The sequence below is a fragment of the Garra rufa genome, chromosome 7, assembly GCF_049309525.1.
Source record: "Garra rufa chromosome 7, GarRuf1.0, whole genome shotgun sequence".
Classification (NCBI taxonomy): Eukaryota; Metazoa; Chordata; class Actinopteri; order Cypriniformes; family Cyprinidae; genus Garra; species Garra rufa.
In genome coordinates, this window is record NC_133367.1 from 28809765 (window position 1) to 28832545 (window position 22781).

Consider the following 22781-nt stretch of genomic DNA (forward strand, 5'->3'; position numbering starts at 1 on the left):
TTACAAAGGCAATTTGCAACGTTTTGATGTTATTGTGGAAGTACATAAAATAAAGCAGACATTTATATTTCTTTCCTCTGCAATCACAAAGTAAGGGATCGCGCTGGCGCCGACCCGAGAAGTGCAGTGCGCTTTATATGAGACTTGCAAAGAAACGTTATTGTGACTAATTTGCAGAGCGGTACATCAGACGAACATTTATTCTGCATGATGGGACAGACAGTAAAGACTCGAAAAGTGGCTTTCCCGGGCAGCTAACGCACAAATATTAAAGCATAAGCACTCTTTTCATGAAAAAGAAAATCTGGCTTTATTTATTTATTCTCATTTTTTAAACAGAACGAAATCATCATAACCATAACACGATCAAACCGTGTGTCATTTTTCTTTTATTTATTTCTGAGACCATTTAAATTTTCTGTAAAATCAAACTTTCATCCAAATAATATTCCAAGCTCGGAGTCAGAAATAACAGTTTTGATCTGATCATCTTAAATCCTCTGGGTCTGAGGGCAGATTAGCATGGAGATTAATCCTAATAAACATGCTACTACAATTGAAACCATTACATTAAAATTATTAAAACAATGTATTTCTATATAACTCCAGCAGCGTGCATCCCCCTTTAGGTCAGGACTGTGGCGAAGGCAGCGCGGACAAACGCTTAGCTCCCTCACATAACATAATCATATCATCTATAACAGAAACATCAGATCGTATGACATATTATGTCGTTATTACGAGAGAAAGATGTCGTTTTAACGAGAATATTATGTCGTTTTTACGAGAAAAGATGTCGTTTTAACGAGAAAATTATGTCGTTTTTACGAGAAAAGATGTCAATATTACGAGAAAAGATGTCGTTTTAATGAGAAAAGATCTCGTTTTTACGAGAAAAGATCTCGTTTTTATGAGAAAAGATGTCGTTTTACGAGAAAAGATGTCGTTTTTACGAGAAAAGATGTAGTTTTAACGAGAAAATTATGTCGTTTTTACAGAAAAGATGTCGTTATTACGAGAAAAGATGTCGTTTTAACGAGAAAAGATCTCGTTTTTACAAGAAAAGATTTCGTTTTTACGAGAAAAGATCTCGTTTTTACGAGAAAAGATCTCGTTATAACGACATAGCTGAGTGGAAAAAAAAAATAAGTGTGTGGCAGCAATGCGTCACCGTACGATTCAGACAGTGTAAATATGCTTTCTGTTGAGCACCTGACATCATTGGTATTGAAACCACAAGGTGAGAAAAAAAAACATTTACAGGCTCGGCTCAGTGTCTCCACTACTCTTTTCCACAGAGTTTTGTCAGCGATAGCTTGCTGTCTACTTCGAAGATGACCATCATCTCTCTGCTTCTGCTGACCTCTCTGCTACCACACCTGAGTTTCACTGGTGAGACTGATTATATTAAAGCACATTATGCTGATTTGTTAAGAATATTTAATTGGTATGTACAGAAGAAGATGACTTATAACCCTATCTCTCTCTCAGCTCATGCGGATGTGGGTATAGTGAACGGCACAGAAGCAAAACCCCACTCCAGACCTAACATGGTTTCTCTTCAGAAGGGCTGTAAACATGTCTGCGGTGGATTCCTCATTTCTGATAGATTTGTCATGACTGCTGCACATTGCAAAAAGAGGTAAGACTTACATTTAGTTTCAACTGCAATGATAAGTTAAAATCATTATAGTTTAAAGATCTTGTTTGTTACATTAATACGACTTTCTTACACAGACAAAATAATCTAACAGCTGTGGTCGGCATGCATGACTTAAAAAAAGAAGAAGGGGTTCTGACCGCATCACAGTGCAGTCCTACCACAAGCATCCAGACTTTAACAAGCCCCCTTATCAGAATGACATTATGCTTTTGAAGGTAACAGTAGTTCAAATGGCTCTTATTAAATCATTAGTCAGCCTGTTTTTTAATGATGACAATGTTGTATTACAGCTAAAGAAAAAAGTCAAACAAAACAAAAATGTCAAAATAATTTCCATACCAACACAAGAGGGAGACATCAAACCTGATTCTGTCTGCAGTGTAGCCGGCTGAGGAAGACTCAGTTTAGAGGAAGAAAAAAACAACACACGTCTTATGGAAACAGATGTGAAGATCATGAATAACACAGAATGCAAAAATAAATGGGAAGAAAAATACTCAGCCTCACAGATGATGTGTGTCTACGGCCATGGAGGAAGCTGTGAAGTATGTAAAAAACAATATCAATTTGAGACCATCAGTTGTGAGAAGAATCACCTCAGTCATGTGTTGATCTGTTTCTTCACAGGGGGATTCAGGAGGTCCTTTGGTTTGTGGAGACACTGCAGTCGGCGTCACTTCATTTGGTGACCCAAAAGCCTGCAATAGTCGTGAACTGCCTGAAGTTTATACAAAGATTTCAGCATATCTTCCATGGATTCGGTCCATAATTGCAAATGTTAAGTAATTTTTGCAATGTTTAAATGTTCAGTAAACAAATTATGTGTGAAGCATCAATATTTGAAAGTGGTCCTTATTATTGCAGCTTCATTTTATTCAAAATATCTATTTTAAGTAAAAGAAAGAAATTCATGCAGGTTTAGAACAACTTGAGGTAGGAAACGGTGGCTAAAGCTCCCATTTGGTGTATCTGTGGTGCAAGAGCTGTTAGCATGCCTAAAGGGATTTGAAAAGCTACGCAATTTCGTGTTCAAAATCACAGATGAATCACATTCGATTTTGAACGCAAAATTGCGTAGCTTTTCAGTGATCTACGGCTCAGTGTTTTAAATACCGCGCCATGTGAACGCACGTATTGGAGATTTACTACTAATCCCAGAACCAGCTTAACTGATGAGATATGCATGACAATCGCATGCGAAATATCCTACAGCCCTAATTTGAACCCACTGCCGATGATATTTTTGTTGTGGGATGTGGTGACACAGACCAGCAAGCTTAGAATGATCAATACTTCAAGTTTCAGGCCCTGTTGGAGCTCTGCAGAGAGGTCAAGCCACAACTTAGCTTTTAAAAATTGCTCCATGGTCATATCCACCTATCCACTGACCCAGAAAAATTATATTAAGATATGTGGAACAACAATGAAAAAAAAGAAGAAAAAAAAAAGATTTTTTTTTTTTTTTTAGCTAATTTCAAAGAACAGACATTCAAAAATGATCTCCCACAGTTTCGTAAAGTAAAGGTATTTAAATGACTATTAAAATTGACTTTTAAGTTGTACTAAATTCGCTGGAAATGAAAATAGTTTTTCTTAACTCCTCTCTCACTTCTGAGCACTATCTCTGTATAAAACCAATCAAAAAGCTTAGAAATGTACACAAACAGTGACATTAACACTAATCATTTGTCAGTTTCGTCTGACCGGCATGGGATTGGTCCAGCCATCCTTGTCAGACTAGCAGCGCTCTATGTAAACAAGCCAGCAAGATTGGCTAAGGCTAGTCAGTCCATTTTTTTGGGTCTGTAGACGTGTCATCCTCATCCGATTAAAGCAACAGTGATGTCAAAGTTAATTTGGATGCAGAAACGGAGCATGAATTTGTCAGCCCCGTGGAAGAGGATCACAACGATGGCCATTCCACCAAATGGTTGCCATTTACAAACCTTCCAGAACTGTCAATGCAAAATAAAAATGATTTCAGAAGGACTTTAAACATTAAATTTCATATAGACTGTTTTGTGTTTTTACTTAGATTTACTGTATACTTGCATCAAGACCATAATCTTGACCATAATTTTGCTGTTTAAAAAAATATTTAATTTGTATATGCTGAATAATCTTACTGACAGCACTATTCTCAGCTCATGTGAATATGGGTATAGTGAACGACACAGAAGCAAATCCGCACTCCAGACCTAACATGGTTTCACTTCAGAAGGACTGTAAACATATCTGTGGTGGATTCCTCATTTCTGATCGATTTGTCATGACTGCTGCACATTGCAGAATCAAGTAAGACTTCAGTTTAGTTTATTTTGGGTTAAAAGAGTAATATCATAATTTAAAAAAAGGAAATCTTCTACAATGCTGGTATTGTTCATTATACTAATAAGATTTTCTTACACAGCAATCATAAACTAATAGCTATGATTGGTGCACCTGACCTAACAAAGAATAAAGAGTCTGCATTGAAGTGCAGTCTTACCACAAGCATCCGGACTTTCACACCTTCCAACACAACATTATGCTTATGAAGGTAACAGTAGTTCACATGATTCATAATAAAAGTCCTTATTATTGCAGCTCTATAAAATAATAGTAGCCTAGGCTGGATCCAAGTAAGCAAAATACTTTTAGGTTTCAGGAAACATGTTTAAACTGGTTTGCTTTGACTTCGTATCTGGTGTTAATGCATTTATGTAGCCATAAATGAAGCACAGCTCACACAGAAGTTACTTCCAAACCAAGTTGCTTCCTTTCGGTAAGTGTAGTTTGTGTGTGGAAAACGTTAATCATCGCATGAATTTTTTTGTCATGTGGATTCCAATTAAAACAACGTGATTTCGCCCGCGAAAATTCAACAAACAATTCAGAAGCTACATTTACGAGGAGTGAGGAACAGGTGTCTTTCTCAGCTCTGAGGTCAATTTAATGCCAAATGATTTCATTTTCTACCAAAGTAAAATAACTTAAGATTATTTAGAACAAGTTTGTCATCTCTGGAATTCTCTCAACTCACCGCCAGTGGTCACCATCCCCAGTTTTCAAATTAGACCTCTAAATGGGCTATACAGTATATGCAGCGTGTGTAATAACGTTGCTTTTCCATTCGTATATGCCGATACTTTTGGTAGGCTAATGAATTGTAAATACTTAGTTTATATTTTTACATGAATGTGTATTTAATTATTTCCAATAGTCAATTCTCTTCATTTCATAGCTTTGCTGTTGGTTGTCCAGTAGTGTATGTTTAAATGAGAGCTTTTATCCAATCGGGGAGCGTTATGCGTTAAATTAACAGGTATATACGTTAAAATACATGTATACACTTTTCTTCATCTTTTTGTATTAATTATTTGAATGTTACTTATAATACATGTTACAAGTAACGTGCGTTACGTAATAATATTACTTTTCTGAAGTAACGAGTAAATTCTAAAAGTACATATTAATATCTTTTTTTTTTTTTTTTTTGCATAAAACTAATTTTGGTTTGAGGACACTTAGTGGAAAACTCAAAGAGTTTTGGTCTGTTGGAATAAACTTATAAATTTGTTTAGGCCATGTAAACAATATTTTACATTTTAAAGCTGAAAGATTTAAGTTTGAATGAGGACATTGTTAGTTCTCTAGTATGTTATTGTTCTGTAATTAGTTATTTAACATTTTAAATGTTTAAGATCTGTCTTGTGCTCTATTATAACTTATTTCATAATGACAATTATCCAGCACTCTTTATTATCTCAATGGACAGTAAATAGACTTTATGTAGGCCAAAGCCTACCCACACAAAAAAAGTACAGAAGTAACAAACATATTACTTTCAACTTTCAATAATCTGTAATGTTGAGAGATCTTTTTATGTCATGCATTACTCTTGGGTCAGAAAGTTTTCAGAATATAAAATTATTCTATATTATTATTCCATATACAGTCAAGCCCGAAATTATTCATACCCCTGGCAAATTCTGACTTAAAGTTACTTTTATTCAACTTTTATTCAACCAGCAAGTTTTTTTTGACCGGAAATGACACAGGCTTCTCCCAAAAGATAATAAGACAATGTACAAAAGGCATCATTGTGGAAAAAAATATTTCTCAGCTTTTATTAACATTTAAACAAAAAGTGGCATGTCCAAAATTATTCATACCCTTTGCAAACTGTCACAGTCTATGGGAAAATCCAAAGTTCTATACCATTCCAAATAGTCCAAGCTGTTCTAAAGCATCCTAATTACCCTGATTCATTGGGAACAGCTGTTTTAATCAACTCAACAGGTGAAAAACAGAAGCTCTCTGCTGTTGGTTTGTGGACAGTCATGGCTAAGACAAAGGAGCTCACTGAGGACCTGCGGCTGCGCATTGTGGCTGCTCACAAGTCAAGAAAGGGCTATAAGACCATATCTAAATGTTTTGAAGTTCCAGTGGCTAAAGTGCAAAGTATTATTAAAAAATACAAGACGTTCCACACTGTGAAAAATCTCAGAGGACGTGGTCGGAAGCCAAAAGTGACACCTGTGCTGGCCAAGAGGATAGTGAGAGAGATAAAAAGGAATCCAAGGATCACCACCAAGGCCATCCTGATGAATCTGGTCTCTGCTGGTGGCAACATCTCAAGGCAGACAGTCCAACGGACACTGCACACGGCTGGGTTCCACAGACACAGACCAAGGAGGACACCACTTCTCCAGATAAGGCACACAAAAGCCTGCTTGGCCTTTGCAAATGCTCATCTGGACAAAGAAGAAGATTTCTGGTCTTCTGTTTTATGGTCAGATGAAACAAAAATTGAATTGTTTGGCCACAATCATGTAGCCTTCATTTGGCCTAAAAAAGGAGAAGCCCTAAGAACACCATCCCCACTGTCAAACATGGTGGTGGGAACCTAATGTTTTGGGGGTGTTTTTCAGCCGGTGGACCAGTGAACCTAATCACAGCGAATGGCACCATGAAAAGGAGCAATACATCAAAATTCTCAACAACAACATCAGGCAGTCTGCAGAGAAACTTGGCCTTGGGCACCAGTAGACATTTCAGTACGACAACGACCCAAAACACACAGCAAAAGTGGTGAAGAAATGGTTAGCAGACAAAAACATTAACGTTTTGCAGTATCCCAGCCAGAGTCCTGACTGAGAATCTGTGGAGAGAGCTAAAGATCAGGGTGATGGCAAGGAGACCCTCCAACCTGAAAGAGCTGGTCAGCAATTACAGCAGTGGCGATTTCTTTAAGACTGCAAGGGAAGCTCAGCTTCCCCTATAATGTCACAAAATTAATGGTCAAATTACGTACTATTGTATTAACATTTTATTGACTAAAAATGCGTTAGAAAACGTTCATCTCAAAGACGAGTTCATTCAGAATCAGTTACTGTAGATATAGCAGGTCGGCTGACTTGATTTTCTTCTCATACATTCCCGTAGCGTCACAGTGCATTTCCCCATTGAAGCCCAGCGTCCATTGACTTCAATGGGGCTGCTTTGAACGTTTTTTTTCAGTGCTTTGAAACTAGACGGTCATTGGATAAACGCTGCGATTATGTCCCGCCCACGGACGCTCAGCGTCTCTGGGGGTGAAGGAGGAGTGGGCTGGCCTGGACGCTGAGCTTCTACGTGATGATTGGAGGGTCTGTCGAAAGATTGCATCTCCTTTTGACTGACAGCGATTTTGTCCTATAAGGAATCGCTGAAGCTATTCGTTCGCGCTCTCTGCGTTCAGTCCCATCGTGGATTTCTCAAATTCAGTCGAAATAAAAACTGCTGCAACCTATTTCTTTATATTTGCTTGGCGAAATTGCTTGATTTTCATCATACATTTCACACAATTATACACCACATTCCTTGTTTCACTTTTACAGAGTTTAATATTTTTTTTAGATCATTCATTCATATGAAACTGCACACGAAAAGTCACTGGAAAAGACGCCTAGTTGGTACGACAGGGTCACAGACCATTTTCTTGAAAAGGAACGTAGGGCAGAATTTACTTTAAAATAAATAGACAATTTTACGATGTAGACCGAAAATGAGCTTCCCCTATTTGACAGACCAGTAGCCGCCACTGAATTACAGGTAGTGTTTAATTGCTGTAATAGCCAATAAAGGCTTTTCTATTGCTAATTGAGAAGGGTATGAATAATTCTGGACATGGCACTTTTTGTTCAAATGTAAATAAAAGCTGAGAAATATTTTTTCACTTGGCACCAGGATGCACTATGGGAAGAAGACAAGCCAGTGGCAGCTTAGGGTGTGTTCACACTTGTAGATTGGTCTGGACCAAAAAAAGAGAAAACAATACATTTGGACCTGGTCCGCTTAGCGTTCACTCTGGCATTTTTGACAGTGAACCTAAAGATACCAAACCTAAAGGCACAGTGATATGTTTACAACCTGATGGGTTGAATGATGTACATTTCGTGACGGAACTCACCAAACACCCAAAATAAGAGTGCTTTGCAAACCAGTGTATAACATCAAGGGACGCATTGACTGATTAGTCTGCTCAGTGCTGCTTTATTGTCGAATACACCTAATGCCATCTGCTGGACATTTAAGAAGTATTTGGTCCCTGTTGCATTCATATTTCATTTAAACCGCACCAGAGTTCGTTTGGAAGTGGACCAAGACCAGGGTTCGAATTTCAGCGCTCACACTTACTCAAATGAACTGCACTAACAGAGCAAACGCATTAAAGTTCCTTTTAATCCAGGGGTCACCAAACTTGGTCCTGGAGGGCCGGCATCCTGCAGAGTTTAGCTCCACCTTGCCTCAACACACCTGCTTGGAAGTTTCTAGTATCCCTAGTAAGACCTTGATTAGCTGGTTCAGGTGTGTTTGATTAGGGTTAGAGCTAAACTCTGCAGGACACCGGCCCTCTGAATCAGCCTGCTACAGTAGCCACGCTTAAAACTCTCTCTATTGGTTGTGCTGGAAAGATTTTGACGAACCTCTCTAAATGTTTTCATCTCTTAATGTTTGCACTTGCATGTGAACGGGGACAATTTGTAAATATTAAAATACTGTAGATATAGTGTAGATATGGCCACACTCTGACACTGAGAAACAGAGCTACATGCATATTGTATACTGTGGTTTCTTATAACACGATAGAGACGTCATCAGCCTTTGTAGCACCATAAGGTGAGAAAAAATAAACACACTTACTGCACAGCACAAAGTTTCCACCCATTCTTTTATTTAGAGTGTTTTAGCAGGAGCTTACTGATTGTCTACTTTCATCATGACCATCATCTCTCTGCTCCTGCTGGCCACTCTGCTGCCACACCTGACCTTCACTGGTGAGACTGATTATGTAACGGCATAGTATGCTGATTTTTAAAAGAATATTTAATTGGTATCTGCTGAATAAGCTTACTGACAGAACTATCTCTCGCTTAGCTCATGTGAATGTGGGTATAGTGAACGGCACAGAAGCGAAACCCCACTCCAGACCTTACATGGTTTCTCTTCAGAGGAGCCATAGCCATGTCTGTGGTGGATTCCTAATTTCTAATAAATTCGTCATGACTGCTGCACATTGCTGGATGACGTAAGACTTCAATTTAATCTCAACTGCAATGATTGGTTAAAATCGTAATATAATAATTTTAAAAAAGAGGAATCTATAATGATGGTACTGTTTATTTTACTAATAAGACTTTCTTACACAGCAATCAGAAACTAACAGCCATGGTTGGTGCACATGACCTAACAAAGAATGAAGGGTCTGTCCGCATTGAAGTGCAGTCTTACCACAAGCATCCAGACTTTAACATTCACAATTTCCAGAACGACATTATGATTTTGAAGGTAACAGTAGTTCAAATGATTCATATTGAATGATTACTCAGTCTGTATTGTGATCATGATAATGCTGTTGTATTACAGCTACAGAAAGAAGTTGAACTAAATGAGATTGTCAAGGTAATTTCCATACCAACACGAGGGGGAGACATCAAAGCTGATTCTGCCTGCAGTGTCGCCGGCTGGGGAAAACTGAGCCTTAAAGGGAGAAAGAGCAAACGTCTCATGGAAGCAGATGTGAAGATCATGAATAACACAGAATGCAATAATAAATGGAAAAACAACTTCTCGGCCTCACAGATGATATGTGTCTACGGCCATGGAGGAAGTTGTAGTGTATGTAAAAACAATATCAAGTTGAGGCCATCAGAAGTGAGAAGTGTCACTTCAGTCATGTGTTGATCTGTTTCTTCACAGGGGGATTCAGGAGGTCCTTTGGTTTGTGGACACACTGCAGTCGGCATCACTTCCTTTGGTGGCCCAAGAGTGTGCAACAGTCCTAAACGGCCTGAAGTTTATGCAAAGATTTCGGCATATCTTCCATGGATCCATAATTGCAAATGTTAAGTGATTTTTGCGATGAGAAAGGATGAAGTATTTGTTCAATTGTTCAATAAACAAACCATGTGTGAAGCATCAATATGTGTAAGAGGTCCTACAAGTTGTCGGACTTGTAACCCAAAGCTTGCAGGTTCGAGTCTCAGGTCCGGCAGGGATTGTCGGTGGGGGGAGTGAATAACCAGCACTCTCTTCTCTACAATGTCTGCTAAAGGGAAACATCTGTTGTATAAAATCATCTGATAAAAGCAGTTTTGCATACATTCTAAATCTTAAACATCTTAAAGACATTTATTTAACATCTGATAGGAAATGTATAAGAGATTCAAATATGTATAATATTTACATTTTTATTTTTGGGTGAATTATCCCTTTAAGTGTTTCTTTTTGGTCACTGTATTGAAAAAAGCTATAGTTTACGGTGACATCCGCAAATTTTGTAGGCAAAAAGATCAATAGCCTACAGTCTAGCAATGAATAAAGCACAGCACACACAGAAGTTACTTTTAAATCAAGTTGCTTTGTGTGTGGAAAACTTTCACTATCAAGTGAACTTCTTTATAGTGTGGATTTCTAATGAAAATGAAGATTATTTAGAACAAATTTATCATCTCTGCAATTCCCTCAACTCACCACCCGGGGTAAATTGGTTTTGTCACCAAATCAGTAGGCTGAATATGCTCTTAAAAGAATACATAAAATGGAGAAAAAACATCCATTATGCTTTCAAGACTTTCTTCCAACAGAAATAAGATACTGACAGCTGTGGTTGGTGCACACAACCTAAAAAATGAGAATGAAGGGTCTCTGTCCACATCAGACCACAGCCAGGATAGCGGCCCACGATGGAGCCAACACAAGGAGGACTCATGATAGCAGAATAGCTGACGACTCCGGCGGGCCGACCGATGGCAGCGGAGCAGGTGGGAGGAGAGTCCAGGGCAGAGACTGAGAGCTGATGAGCCAGGATGATACAGAGGATCCAAAGGGCCAAGGCAGAGCAGATGGCTCAGGCGACTAAGGTGGAGACCGGGATCTGGAAGGCCTCGGTGGAGCCGGAGCAACAGCGGACCAAGGTGGAGCTGGAGGGAAAAAGGAGCCTGACAGAGCCAAAGGGACGAAGGGATGAGGTGGAGCCAGAAGAGTGGAGTCCTGAGGTGGCGGATGATCGATGACTAACCAAGGTGGAGTCGGAGGGACATGAGAGCCCGGCAAAGTGGGTGGACTGATGGGTTACGCTGGAGAAGAGGGAGCTAGAAGCCATGGTGGAGCCGCTGGGTCGACATTCCAAGGTGGAGTCCGGGACTCAGAGGCCAGAGGCGAAGACAAGGGATCCTCCTGCCACGACGCAGATGGAGACTGGTAGACTCACGGCGAACCCACACCACAGATGGTGGGCTCAGGGTGAGCGGAGGGGCTGACAACGACCTCCGTAATTGTTTCAGGTCCCACAGACAATACAGGGCAGATAGACACTTCAATATAGACAGACAGTTCAGTCACAACCTCCGTGGACGAGATGGGAAGAAGAAGATGATGGCTGGAGAAGACAAGACATTTCCGTATTTATATCAAAGTCCTCTGAGTACAACTTCAGCTCACCCCTAGCGGTGGTGCAGTGGGCGTGGCTTTCCTCTGCACCCTCGCTCCCCACTGACACTTCACTTGTCTAGCAGCTGGGTCACACACCTTGTCAGAAGATCGAGGCTCCTCTGCTCAATCGCTCCTTTAGGAACCGGCTCATCAAACACGACAGGCTTTGGTTCCCCATCCGTGGTGGGCACAAACTGTAGCTTCGCGTAACAGGGTGGTGTTAAGCTTGGTTCTGGGTTGTCCATAACTTAAACGGAAAACAAAATCACAGCGACACTCGCTGTTTTACTTTCACTTTTTGGCTGATTATTCTGTCATGCTTACAGGAATGAAGACAAAGAACGTAATCTTAATTGCTTTTAATAAATCCACAAGGAATGATGAAGGAGTGATCAAACGAAAGATACTACAAAAAACTAAATGGCGTTTTAAAATTAATTTTGGTGGATAAAATGCACACTGCCACAAACCAGAGAAACCACAAACCAGGTCTGTAGTACGTACCATTGGAAAAAACGTAACGGATCATGTGCCAAACATAAACTGGCCTCACTAGCAACTCCTAATACATTAAAAAAAAAACAATGTGGAGTGTAATAATATGCCATTGCTACTAGATCTTTTTGCTGAGGTAACAATATACTTATGTCATGTGCCCTCAGTTTTTTTTTTGGCAGTTTTTATTTAAAATAAACGTTAATAATCACAGGTTGCTATAATACTCATAGCTATAATAAACAGGCGTTGTTTGCTCAACACAAGAAGTTGTGGAGCCGAGAAAAAGACATTGTTCCCTCAACATTGGGTCTCAAGGCATGGCTTAATGCCACATTCTTACTAATTTATATGTTTTGGCCACAACAAAACAAAATGTAGTGTAGAGCCCTTTGAAGCTGCATTGAAACTGCAGTTTGGACCTTCAACCACCATTGAAGTCGACTACATGAAGAAAAATCCTGGGCTGTTTTCCTCAAAAACCTTAATTTATTTCCAATAGAAGAACGAAAGACATGAACATCTTAAATGACATGGGGATGGGTAAATTATCAGGAAATTTTTATTCTGGAAGTGCACTTCTCTTTTAACTTCTTTATTAAGATTTTAATGAATCTGACCCCTGTTCAGAGGCCAGTTGTGGTCATCAGCTCATCGGTGGCTCCAGCAGTTTTACTCTAATATTCTGTAATACAGCACCACAAACCATGATCAATTAAGAGATAATTGTAACATAAAAATGTAGGCCTACTGAGTAAAACAGTAACAATAGTGTATTTAATTAAATTTTGTAGAACTTCACATATCATTAAAACTTCGCAAAAATCATATAGACATGATATTCTAGGTTCTGGGCTTATAGGGTTTGGGTTCAAGTTGAGCTCAGTCGATAGTATAATGTTGATCACAACAAAACTGTTTGAAAGAAAAATTGGGGCCAGTTGATGCAGATGACAAGAAGTAACAAATGATATCTTCTTACTATCAGTGTTACTGACACCACAAGCTAAAAAAAAGCTGCAAGAAAAGGGCCTCCACCCATCCTTATGTTTATATAGTGTTTTACCAGCAAGAGCTCACTGATTCACATATTGTTTCTTCAAAATGACCATCATCTCTCTGCTCCTGCTGGCTTCTCTGCTGCCACATCTGACCTTCACTGGTGAGATTGATTATAAAACAACATCTATGACTTTCTTTAATTGATATGTGCTGAATAAGCTGACTAATAGTTCTATGTCTCTCTCAGCTCGTGTGAAGGTGGGTATAGAGAACGGCACAGAAGCAAAACCCCACTCCAGACCTTACATGGTTTCTCTTCAATTGCATAAGAGACATAACTGCGGTGGATTCCTCATCTCTGATGAGTTTGTCTTGACTGCTGCACATTGCTGGGGCGGGTAAGAGTTTTGTGTAGTCTAAACTGCAATGTTGAGTTACAACAGTGCAATAATACAATGTATTGGATTACTCTTTCAACAGATATCCACATATTCTAACAGTTGTGGTTGGTGCTCATGACTTAAGGAACAGTAAGATTTCAGACCTTGTCGGAGTGAAGACCTACATCCCACATCCAAACTATTCACCCTTATGTTCGATTAGGAATGACATCATGCTTTTAAGGGTAACAACCTGTAATACATATAGTCGTTCAAAATCTGATCAGGAAACGATGGCATAAACCTGACTAACACCATGTTTGAATTTCTATTACCATTGAATTACCATGTTTGAAACCATTGGTTTTCAGGGCTTCTTACCTCAGAATAATCAACTGCAGTTCAGACTTATAAAAGATGATTAAATCTCATTATTAATAATGGCTTTGTTATTGAATTACAGCTAAAGAAAAAAGTCAAACTAAACAACTTCGTTAAATGGATATCATTACCAAAGCAAGGAGAAGATGTTAATGCAAATACTCTCTGTAGTGTTGCGGGCTGGGGAAGATTGTCGATAAATGGCCCTGCGAGTGACTGTCTATTGGAGGCAAACATGACTATAATAGATAATACAGAGTGTAAATGTAGATGGACAGATAACTACAAGGCCTCACAGATGATCTGTGCATATGGCGATGGTGGATCCTGCAGAGTACGTACAAAAGATGATTCACAGACTTCATGGTAATGTTTGAACTGATTTCATTGGAGACGTGCTGATCTGTGTTTCTTAACAGGGGGATTCAGGAGGTCCTTTGGTTTGTGGAAACATTGCAGTTGGTGTCACTTCCTTTGTGGACAAAGAGCGCTGCAATTCACCTGAACTTCCTAATGTGTATACTAAGATTTCTGCATTTCTTCCATGGATCCACCAGATCATTAGAAATGTTAAGTGACTTTACAAAAAATAATGAAGGAAGATTTTTTTTCTTATTATTCTTCCATCAATATTTCAATAAAAGTATTACATGGCATTCAATTAGTAGAAGTCTGCTCATTGTCAAAACCATACAGGAAAAAACGATGCATTCATTTGAAGATCAGGGTAAATTTGACTTATTTTGCCTTCTGGGAAACAGGTAACTATCTTCTATAGCTTCTGAAGGGCAGTACTCTATCAGACAAATGAAAAAAAAAAAAAAAAAAAAAAAAAAAGATATTTAGGCAAATTAAGAAACATTTACACATCTCCATTCTGTTCAAAAGTTTTCACCCCTCCAACTCTTAATGCTTCGTTTTTCCTTCTGAAGCATACAGTCATTGTTGAAAATGGTTAAAATAAACAAAAATTAGAAAAACCAAATAATTTGTGGGACCTGAAGGATTTTTCTGAAAAACAGTGGTCAGTTTAATTGTTCAGGTACTCATGAATAACTATCATTCAGGTCAGTACTAAATAAACGATAACATGTATTTTGTATGATCCCTCTAATTTTGGTAAAAGAATTAACATTTTACAGATTCTGAAAGAAAAACAAAATAAAAAAATCTCTAAAGTCCAAAGTCATTCCACATTAGTTCACTTGGTTGTCATCTTGTGTATTCTCTTGAATTTATTCATGTACGGCTAATATCTAATTGAATGAAAACTGTTGGTTGAAAAAAATCAAAACAAAACCAAATAATAAAATAAAAACAGGTCTAACAATTAACTGTGTTGCAATTTCTAAGCTCACTACTAGGAGGAAAGGAATGTGTGAAAACTTGCAAAACCACTAAAAAAAATTTGGTAACTGAAACCCTAGTGAAAAAAGGGACTTTTGTTGCATTACTCCTAATGCTATGTTGGTAAATTATGTCTTTAAAAAAATCATAAACTTTAAACAAAAATAAATTTGGTATCTATTTTTTTTTTTTTTTTTACAAAAAATGTAAAGCTAAATTTTGTAGAATTATTTTTTACATTGTGCAGGAAAAGGGCAATAAAAACACACGGCCAGTTTGTGGCACATATTTCGTCACAGAATATATTTATCATAGGTCATTACGAATACCACATTAACAGTGGCTTCCATTACGAAACGGGTGCCATTTCCACTTTGCAATTTTCAAAAAAATGCATTAAAAACCAACTTTCTATTAAAAAGACTACAACTTGAAAGACAAGTTAACCCTCCAAAAAACATATTTTCCCACCTCAGGCACAAACTCCTTATTAATATTATCCTTCTTCTTCAGGCAAGGGCACCTTTCTTGTATACCACCCCATTACGGATGATACGTATGCCATTAAAGTAGTAAAACATGAAATATATTTTTTACATTATATGTTTTCCTAATAATGAATTGTCTCATTTTTGCAAACCATCAATAGAGAGTCTGTAATTTAATAAAAAATAAATTAATATCATATGCAACATTAAATCAAGTAACATTTAATTTATTTATATAAACAAGTGGTAAGCAAGTGACGGGGTGGTTCACTGTGTAAGGGGGGTCCGAACAAAGTGTTTCTATATGAACTGCTGGTTTTAAATTTTGTGCATACATTTCACAAGGGCATGTGTTTCATCTGTCTCCATGATAATCCCAGGATAAAGGTCATTGTCATATTTAATCACACACCACTGTCCAATTAGATTTCCGCTTTCCCAATCGATTGGTTTAGTTGGCACCTTTTGGGCCGTCTTGTCAATAGTGAAATGCTGTGATAGTGAGTGAATAAGCGAGAGAAATAGATTATGAGAAAGCGACATAGTGAGTGAGATGGTGAGTGAAAGAGATAGTGAGGAATACGTGTGTGTGAGTGATAGAGTGAGTGAAAAAAATTAACGAAACATGGTTATGTTAACAGAAAATACAGATTAAAAATTGATTAGCCTATTTAGGGTGGCCATATGTGCCGTTCATACAGGACACGTCTTGGCCACAATTTAAATATTGCTTAAAACATCAAAAGTAGTTTGACCAATAACAAAGGTATTGTACAGAATCGACCAATCGTGGCATTGCACGTGAGAAAGTGAGATCTACAGAGAACGATCAAAAGCAATCCAAATATGCGCACGTGTTTGTTCGTTCATTTGACTTGAAGCATTGCTGCGCACTAATCAAAAGAGACACCTGTATGGTCACCCTACCTATATTAGAATCCTATATTAGAATAGTTTCACACGTCTTCTTATTCAAACAGGAAGCAGAACCACCCAATCACATCCATTACCACCCCGTCACAATAAAAAATCAACAGTACATTAATTATAGATAAAACAAGTTAGTGTGACGGGGTGGTAAGTTAAACTGGGGGACACACAAATCATAAAATATTTACAAAAAAATAATGTTTTATTTGAATAAATATATCTTATGTAAACAGGGACACACATAAATTGCTGAAAATAATAAAAGTTTGAAAAAACTAACTTATTTGGTGATATTTAAGATGAAAATATCATGTTGGTCAACATGGACGTGTGAAATTGGCTATGTACTAATGAAAAAAGATTACAAAATAGTATGTTATTTTTAACAATAGTGTTTTATCATATATCATGTTAACACGAACACTTGAATTAATAACTTTAAGCTTTGAAAACACACTTTAGGACATTTTTTGTGCCTTAAGAATCTCATCAAACGTTGCGGACCCAAATGGCCCCCGTTTGGTAGAATGACGCTACTTTAAACCTTTCTTTTTGCATGATGCCCCATATAAGAAAATGATTGTGAGTACAAGTCAGTCAAATATTGGCCAGCACAAGATTAAACAAAAAAAATAAAAATAAAATAAAATAAAAAATAACCAGATTGCACTGTATAACAATGTGTAACAAGGTGGACGTATGCATATTTTTTATTGATAGATTATGCATAGATTTAATCTTGTATATTTTGGTTTCATATATCAGTTGATGTACACGACTAGAATTGACACAAATTATATCTTCTTGCTATCAGTGTTACTGACACTAGAAGATGAGGAAAGAAAGAAAGAAAAAAAGTGTTTTATTAGCTCACTGTCTTGATGATAACCATCATCTCTCTGCTGCCACACCTGACCTTCACTGAAGAGACTGATATAAAATATAACAGCACATTGTGCTGATTTGTTCAGAATGTTTGATTAGTATTTACTGAAGAAGCTGACTTATAGCACTCTCTATTTCAGCTCACGTGAATGTGGGTATAGTGAACAGCACAGAAGCAAAACCCCACTCTTCAGAGGAGCTGTAAACATGTCTGTGGTGGACAAGTACCAGACTGCTGTGAGCAATTTCTCAGATAGTGGGCATCTCCGCTGTGAGAACTGGTCCCTACCTCCCTCAAAATGAAGGACTAGTGGAAAAATTCAACTGGATGCTGATGACCATGCTGCGGAACTTTGTTGCAGACACAGGACGTGAGATAAGTTATCTACCCTTTGTCCTGTTTGCAAATAGGGAAGTATCTCAAGCCTCGACCGGTTTCTAGGTGAGAACCCAGAGACACCCTAAAAAGGGCTGAGATGAAGGACTTCTTAGAACAGGGGTGCCCAAACTTGGTCCTGGAAGTCCAGTGTCCTGCAGAACACACATGAACCAGCTAATCAAGGTATTACTAGGCTTACTAGAAACTTCTTGGCAGGTGTGTTGCCATTAATGTTTTTGAGGCCTGGGTGGACAAAACCAATAAGGATCGCTCATGTGTCGTCATCATGACGTATTCTCAGTGGGGAACGCAAAGCATTTTGGGAATCCGCGGCACAAACATTAGGCGCCAGACTTGATTGCATGGAGGGAAGAGTTCAAGATGCCGTCTACCTGCTGTGTTATATACTGCAATAGTCGTTCTCACGATAGAAGTGGCTTAAAGCTTAAGAACGGAATATCCTTTTATCGTTTTCCAGCGTGGAATAATAATTGTACAAGCCATGTTTTAGAGGTGACAAAAATGCGACGAATAGCATGGATAACCGCAGTAAGGAGACCCAATTTGTTTCTGTGATCAAAGCTGAATTTTCAGCATCATTACTCCAGTCTTCAGTGTTTGATCCTTAAGAAATCACTCTAATATGACGATCTGATGATCAAGAAACATTTATGATTATCAGTGTTGAAATGAACATCTTTGATGAATAGAAAGTTCAAAAGAACGTCATTTATTTTAAATCTAAAGCTTTGTAACATTAAACACTACTGGTCAAAAGTTTGGGGTCAATAAGAATTTTATTTTATTTTTTTGGGGAAAGAAATAAAATAAATCAATACTTTTATTCATCAAGTTAAACTGATTAAAAGTTACAGTAAAGACATTTATAATGTTAGAAAATATTCTATTTTAAATAAATGCTGTTCTTTTGAACTTTCTATTCATCAAAGAATTTTAAGAAAATTTTGTACACAACAGTTTTCAACATTTATAATTGTCACAAGGAGAGTCAGAGACGTGCGGATCCAATTGCAGCATTTATTGAGAAATGTCGACAGGCAGGAGTAATCACCAGAAAACAGGAACAACGTAGGTAATCCGGGAAACAGTTCAATAGACAGGCAATGGTCGCAATGGCAGGAAGCAGGAATCGTCAACGGGGTACACAGTCCAGAGTCATACACAGAGAATCCAACACAGAGATAAACGCTTAGAATTACGACCATGGGAACAATAAGACTTCGCAAGGTGGCTGTGTGTGTGAGTGGCTTAAATGCAGACAGTGTGATGAGGTGCAGCTGTGACCAGTAATCAGTAAAGTGAGAGCAGGTGAATGCAGTGATTAGAGCAGTGGCTTGTGGGAAATGAAGTCCATGATGTGTGGTGCAAGAGTTCATAATGACAGGATAGACCAGATACGTGACAGAGCCCCTCCCCAAGGAGCGGCTTCCAGACGCTCTAACCACCTAATACAACCTGGAGGGTGGTGGAGCGGAGGCGGAACAGGGGGAGGGATGGAGGGCCAGGTCCATGTAGGGGTACTGGAACCCCGAACTGAGGCGGAGCCGACGGAGGGAGAAGCCATGATGGAGGACGGGTTGGCTCCTGCATGGGGCCGACCGACGGAGGTGGAGCCGGTGGAGCCCGAGGCGGAACCGGAGAGTCGATGGTCCTGGGCGACACAGAGGATCCGGAGGGCCAAGGCGGAACCCAAGGCTCTGGCGACCCCGGCGGAGATGGAGGTCCGGAGGTACGCAGCGGAGCCGGAGTGACAGAGGATCGAGGCTGTGCCCACGGGAGGGAGGAGGTCCACAGAGCCGGCAGGACGGAGTGACGAGGCGCAGCCGGAGGAGTAGAGTCCAGAGGCGAAGGTGGGGCGACGACTGACCGGGGCGGAGCCGGAGAGACGATGGAGCCCGGAGGAGCTGGTGGGCCGACGGCCGACAACGGAGACGAGGGAGCACAGAGCCGGGGTGGAGCCGCAGGGTCGGAGGGCCGAGGTGGAGTCCAGGACTCTGAGACTGGAGGTGATGGTGAGGGGTCCTTCAGTCTGGACACCGATGGAGACTGGCAGTCCCACGGCAAGTCCTCTGCACCGAAGGTGGGATGTGGGTGAGCAGAGGGACTGTCAGGAGACAGAGGTGGCGGAACTGGAGCAGCAGGGAGAGTGGGTGGGAACAGTCCATGCATGAGCTCCGTGACCAGAACCGGGCAGACAGGAATCTCAGGACGACTGGATGGAACCAGCGGAGTCTCTGGAAGGCTGGGCTGAACCAGCGGAGTCTCTGGAAGGCAGGGCTGAACCAGCGGAGTCTCTGGAAGGCTGGGCGGAACCAGCGGAGTCTCTGGAAGGCTGGGCGGAACCAGCTGAGTCTCTGGAAGGCTGGGCGGAACCAGCGGAGGCTCTGGAAGGCTGGGCGGAACCAGCGGAGGCTCTAGAAGGCTGGGCGGAACCAGCGGAGTCTCTGGAAGGCTGTCTTGAGGAGCGGGCTCTGGACGACGCTCTTGTGAAGCGGGCTCTGGACGACGCTCTTGTGAAGCGGGCTCTGGACGACGCTCTTGTGAAGCGGGCTCTGGACGACGCTCTTGTGAAGCGGGCTCTGGACGACGCTCTTGTGAAGCGGGCTCTGGACGACGCTCTTGTGAAGCGGGCTCTGGAGAACTGGACGACCCCAGCGGAGATTCAGGAGGGCTGGGCGTCTCCAGCGGAGACTCTGGAAGAGCAGGCTCTGAGCGAGCGGTCACTGGAGGGCGCTCTGGCGGCGCAGTCACTGGAGGGCGCTCTGGCGGCGGAGACTCTGATTTGACGGTATTCATCTTAGGTGCAGACTCTGGCGTGGCAGCCATCTTGCTTGCAGACTTGGGCGGTTTGGTAGGTGTGGCTCGAACCGTTCCAGGCATGACAGATGGGATGTGTGAAAGTTCTGGTGATATGGGTGCTGTAAGACTGTGGGGCTCCTCATCCGCAGTCCCAACAGTAAATGTTGAACCGGCCAGCAGGAGAGCATAGTCTATATACTGTTCAAGTGTCCAGTGCGGGGTGTGTAAAGGCATATTGGGTTTTAAATTCTGGTTCAGTCCATAATAGAAAATGTGCTTTAGAAAAATGTCAGTGAAATCTACCCGGTAACATAGTTCGCAGAAGTCAGCCACATACTCCTCAATAGGCCGGTTGTTCTGGCGAAGACGAACTAGACAGTCTCCTGAGTTCATGGTGAACGGCTGATGAATAAAGCCGCTGGATCCTTGGCGGCGAAGTCTTCTGTCACAGGGAGAGTCAGAGACGTGCAGATCCAATTGCAGCATTTATTGAGAAATGTCGACAGGCAGGAGTAATCACCAGAAAACAGGAACAACGTAGGTAATCCGGGAAACAGTTCAATAGACAGGCAATGGTCGCAATGGCAGGAAGCAGGAATCGTCAACGGGGTACACAGTCCAGAGTCATACACAGAGAATCCAACACAGAGATAAACGCTTAGAATTACGACCATGGGAACAATAAGACTTCGCAAGGTGGCTGTGTGTGTGAGTGGCTTAAATGCAGACAGTGTGATGAGGTGCAGCTGTGACCAGTAATCAGTAAAGTGAGAGCAGGTGAATGCAGTGATTAGAGCAGTGGCTTGTGGGAAATGAAGTCCATGATGTGTGGTGCAAGAGTTCATAATGACAGGATAGACCAGATACGTGACAATAATCATAAATGTTTCTTGAGCATCAAATCGTCATATTAAACTGATTTCTGAAAGATCATGTGACACTGAAGACTGGAGTAATGATGCTGAAAATTCAGCTTTGATCAAGAAATAAATTAAACTTTACTATATATTCACATAGAAAACAGCCGTTTTAAATTGGAATAATATTTCACAATATTACTGTTTTTTAAATTGTTTTTATCAAATAAATGCAGCCTTGGTGAGCAGAAGATACTTCTTTTAAAAACATTAAAGACTTTGCTGGATAAAATTGTGGTTGTGTGCTGTGCTTTGACCAATATGTGTCCAAGTATTGTTGTGAAGCCATCGTGTTAGAATTATACACCATGCTCACATCTAATATGTAAAAAAAAAAAAAAAAAAAGTTTTCCAAAATATTTTGTAATGTCTCTTCTCACATGTAACGTTAATGATTTTTAGCCATCTCTGTAAATAAAATACACAAAGACTGAATGAAATTCTGTCTCAATTACAAACTCAATTACATAACTTGAATAGTAGTAACAACCAACTTAATTTCAGTTTCTTTACATATTTAACATGTTAATACATTTAGATCAAAACATTTACATTATAAAGAATCCATAGAAAAGAACTGGAAATGTATGAGGGTAGGTTGTGGGTGATAAGTTACAGACATGTGCAAGCATCGCACTGCCATGACTCTTCTCTGGCTGGTGCGCTGCTGAGTCCCACGCAACCTAAATGGAACCACTAATAAGGACAGTTCTGATTATCGCAACTTCGTGTGTATGCACTAACACTTAATATCATATAGTTGTATATATATATGGGTGCTGGAAGTTGGGCAACAGTTTGACGTCCCTTGACCAGTCGCTCTGCTCGTAAGGATCCAGTCCTTTGATTCCCTTTATTTTCTCGTCATATCTCGTTTTTGCATAAGGATTTAGTTTTAGGCGGTATGGTCCGACAATGTTTTCTTTAGCTCGCTGCATTTTGTAGGATTATATTCTGTTTTCACGTTAATTTTTCATTATTTTCATGCCAGATTACTAGCCTGCTATGCCAGCCGGGCCAAACATACCCATAATTCTTTGCGTTCTGAAGAGGTTGCCGCCCATTTGATCACATATCTTAGCGATCTCTATACACCACAACATCCACCTTACAGATACAACCCCCTCAGAACAGCTA

At 40.0% G+C, this 22781-nt stretch overlaps 1 protein-coding gene and 2 pseudogenes across 1 annotated transcript; all 3 read left to right on the plus strand.

Moving 5' to 3' along the window:
* Positions 1 to 1334: 1334 nt before the first annotated feature.
* On the plus strand, positions 1335 to 2449 carry LOC141338324 (granzyme G-like; annotated as a pseudogene).
* A 6457-nt stretch (positions 2450 to 8906) lies between these two features.
* On the plus strand, positions 8907 to 10036 carry LOC141338091 (duodenase-1-like). The gene is made up of 5 exons (XM_073843655.1): positions 8907 to 8964; positions 9065 to 9215; positions 9337 to 9475; positions 9554 to 9805; positions 9887 to 10036. Exons 1-5 carry the CDS (start codon positions 8907 to 8909, stop codon positions 10034 to 10036), a joined length of 750 nt encoding a protein of 249 aa, XP_073699756.1.
* Positions 10037 to 13231: 3195 nt separating this feature from the next.
* LOC141338325 (duodenase-1-like) lies at positions 13232 to 14456 on the plus strand (annotated as a pseudogene).
* Positions 14457 to 22781: the final 8325 nt, after the last annotated feature.

Coding starts and splice junctions, on each gene's coding strand:
- LOC141338091 (XM_073843655.1), top strand. CDS start 8,907: ATGACCATCATCTCTCTGCTCCTGCTGGCCACTCTGCTGCCACACCTG. Junction 9,216..9,336: donor GCTGCACATTGCTGGATGAC/GTAAGACTTCAA, acceptor TTTCTTACACAG/CAATCAGAAACTAACAGCCA. Junction 9,806..9,886: donor GCCATGGAGGAAGTTGTAGT/GTATGTAAAAAC, acceptor GTTTCTTCACAG/GGGGATTCAGGAGGTCCTTT.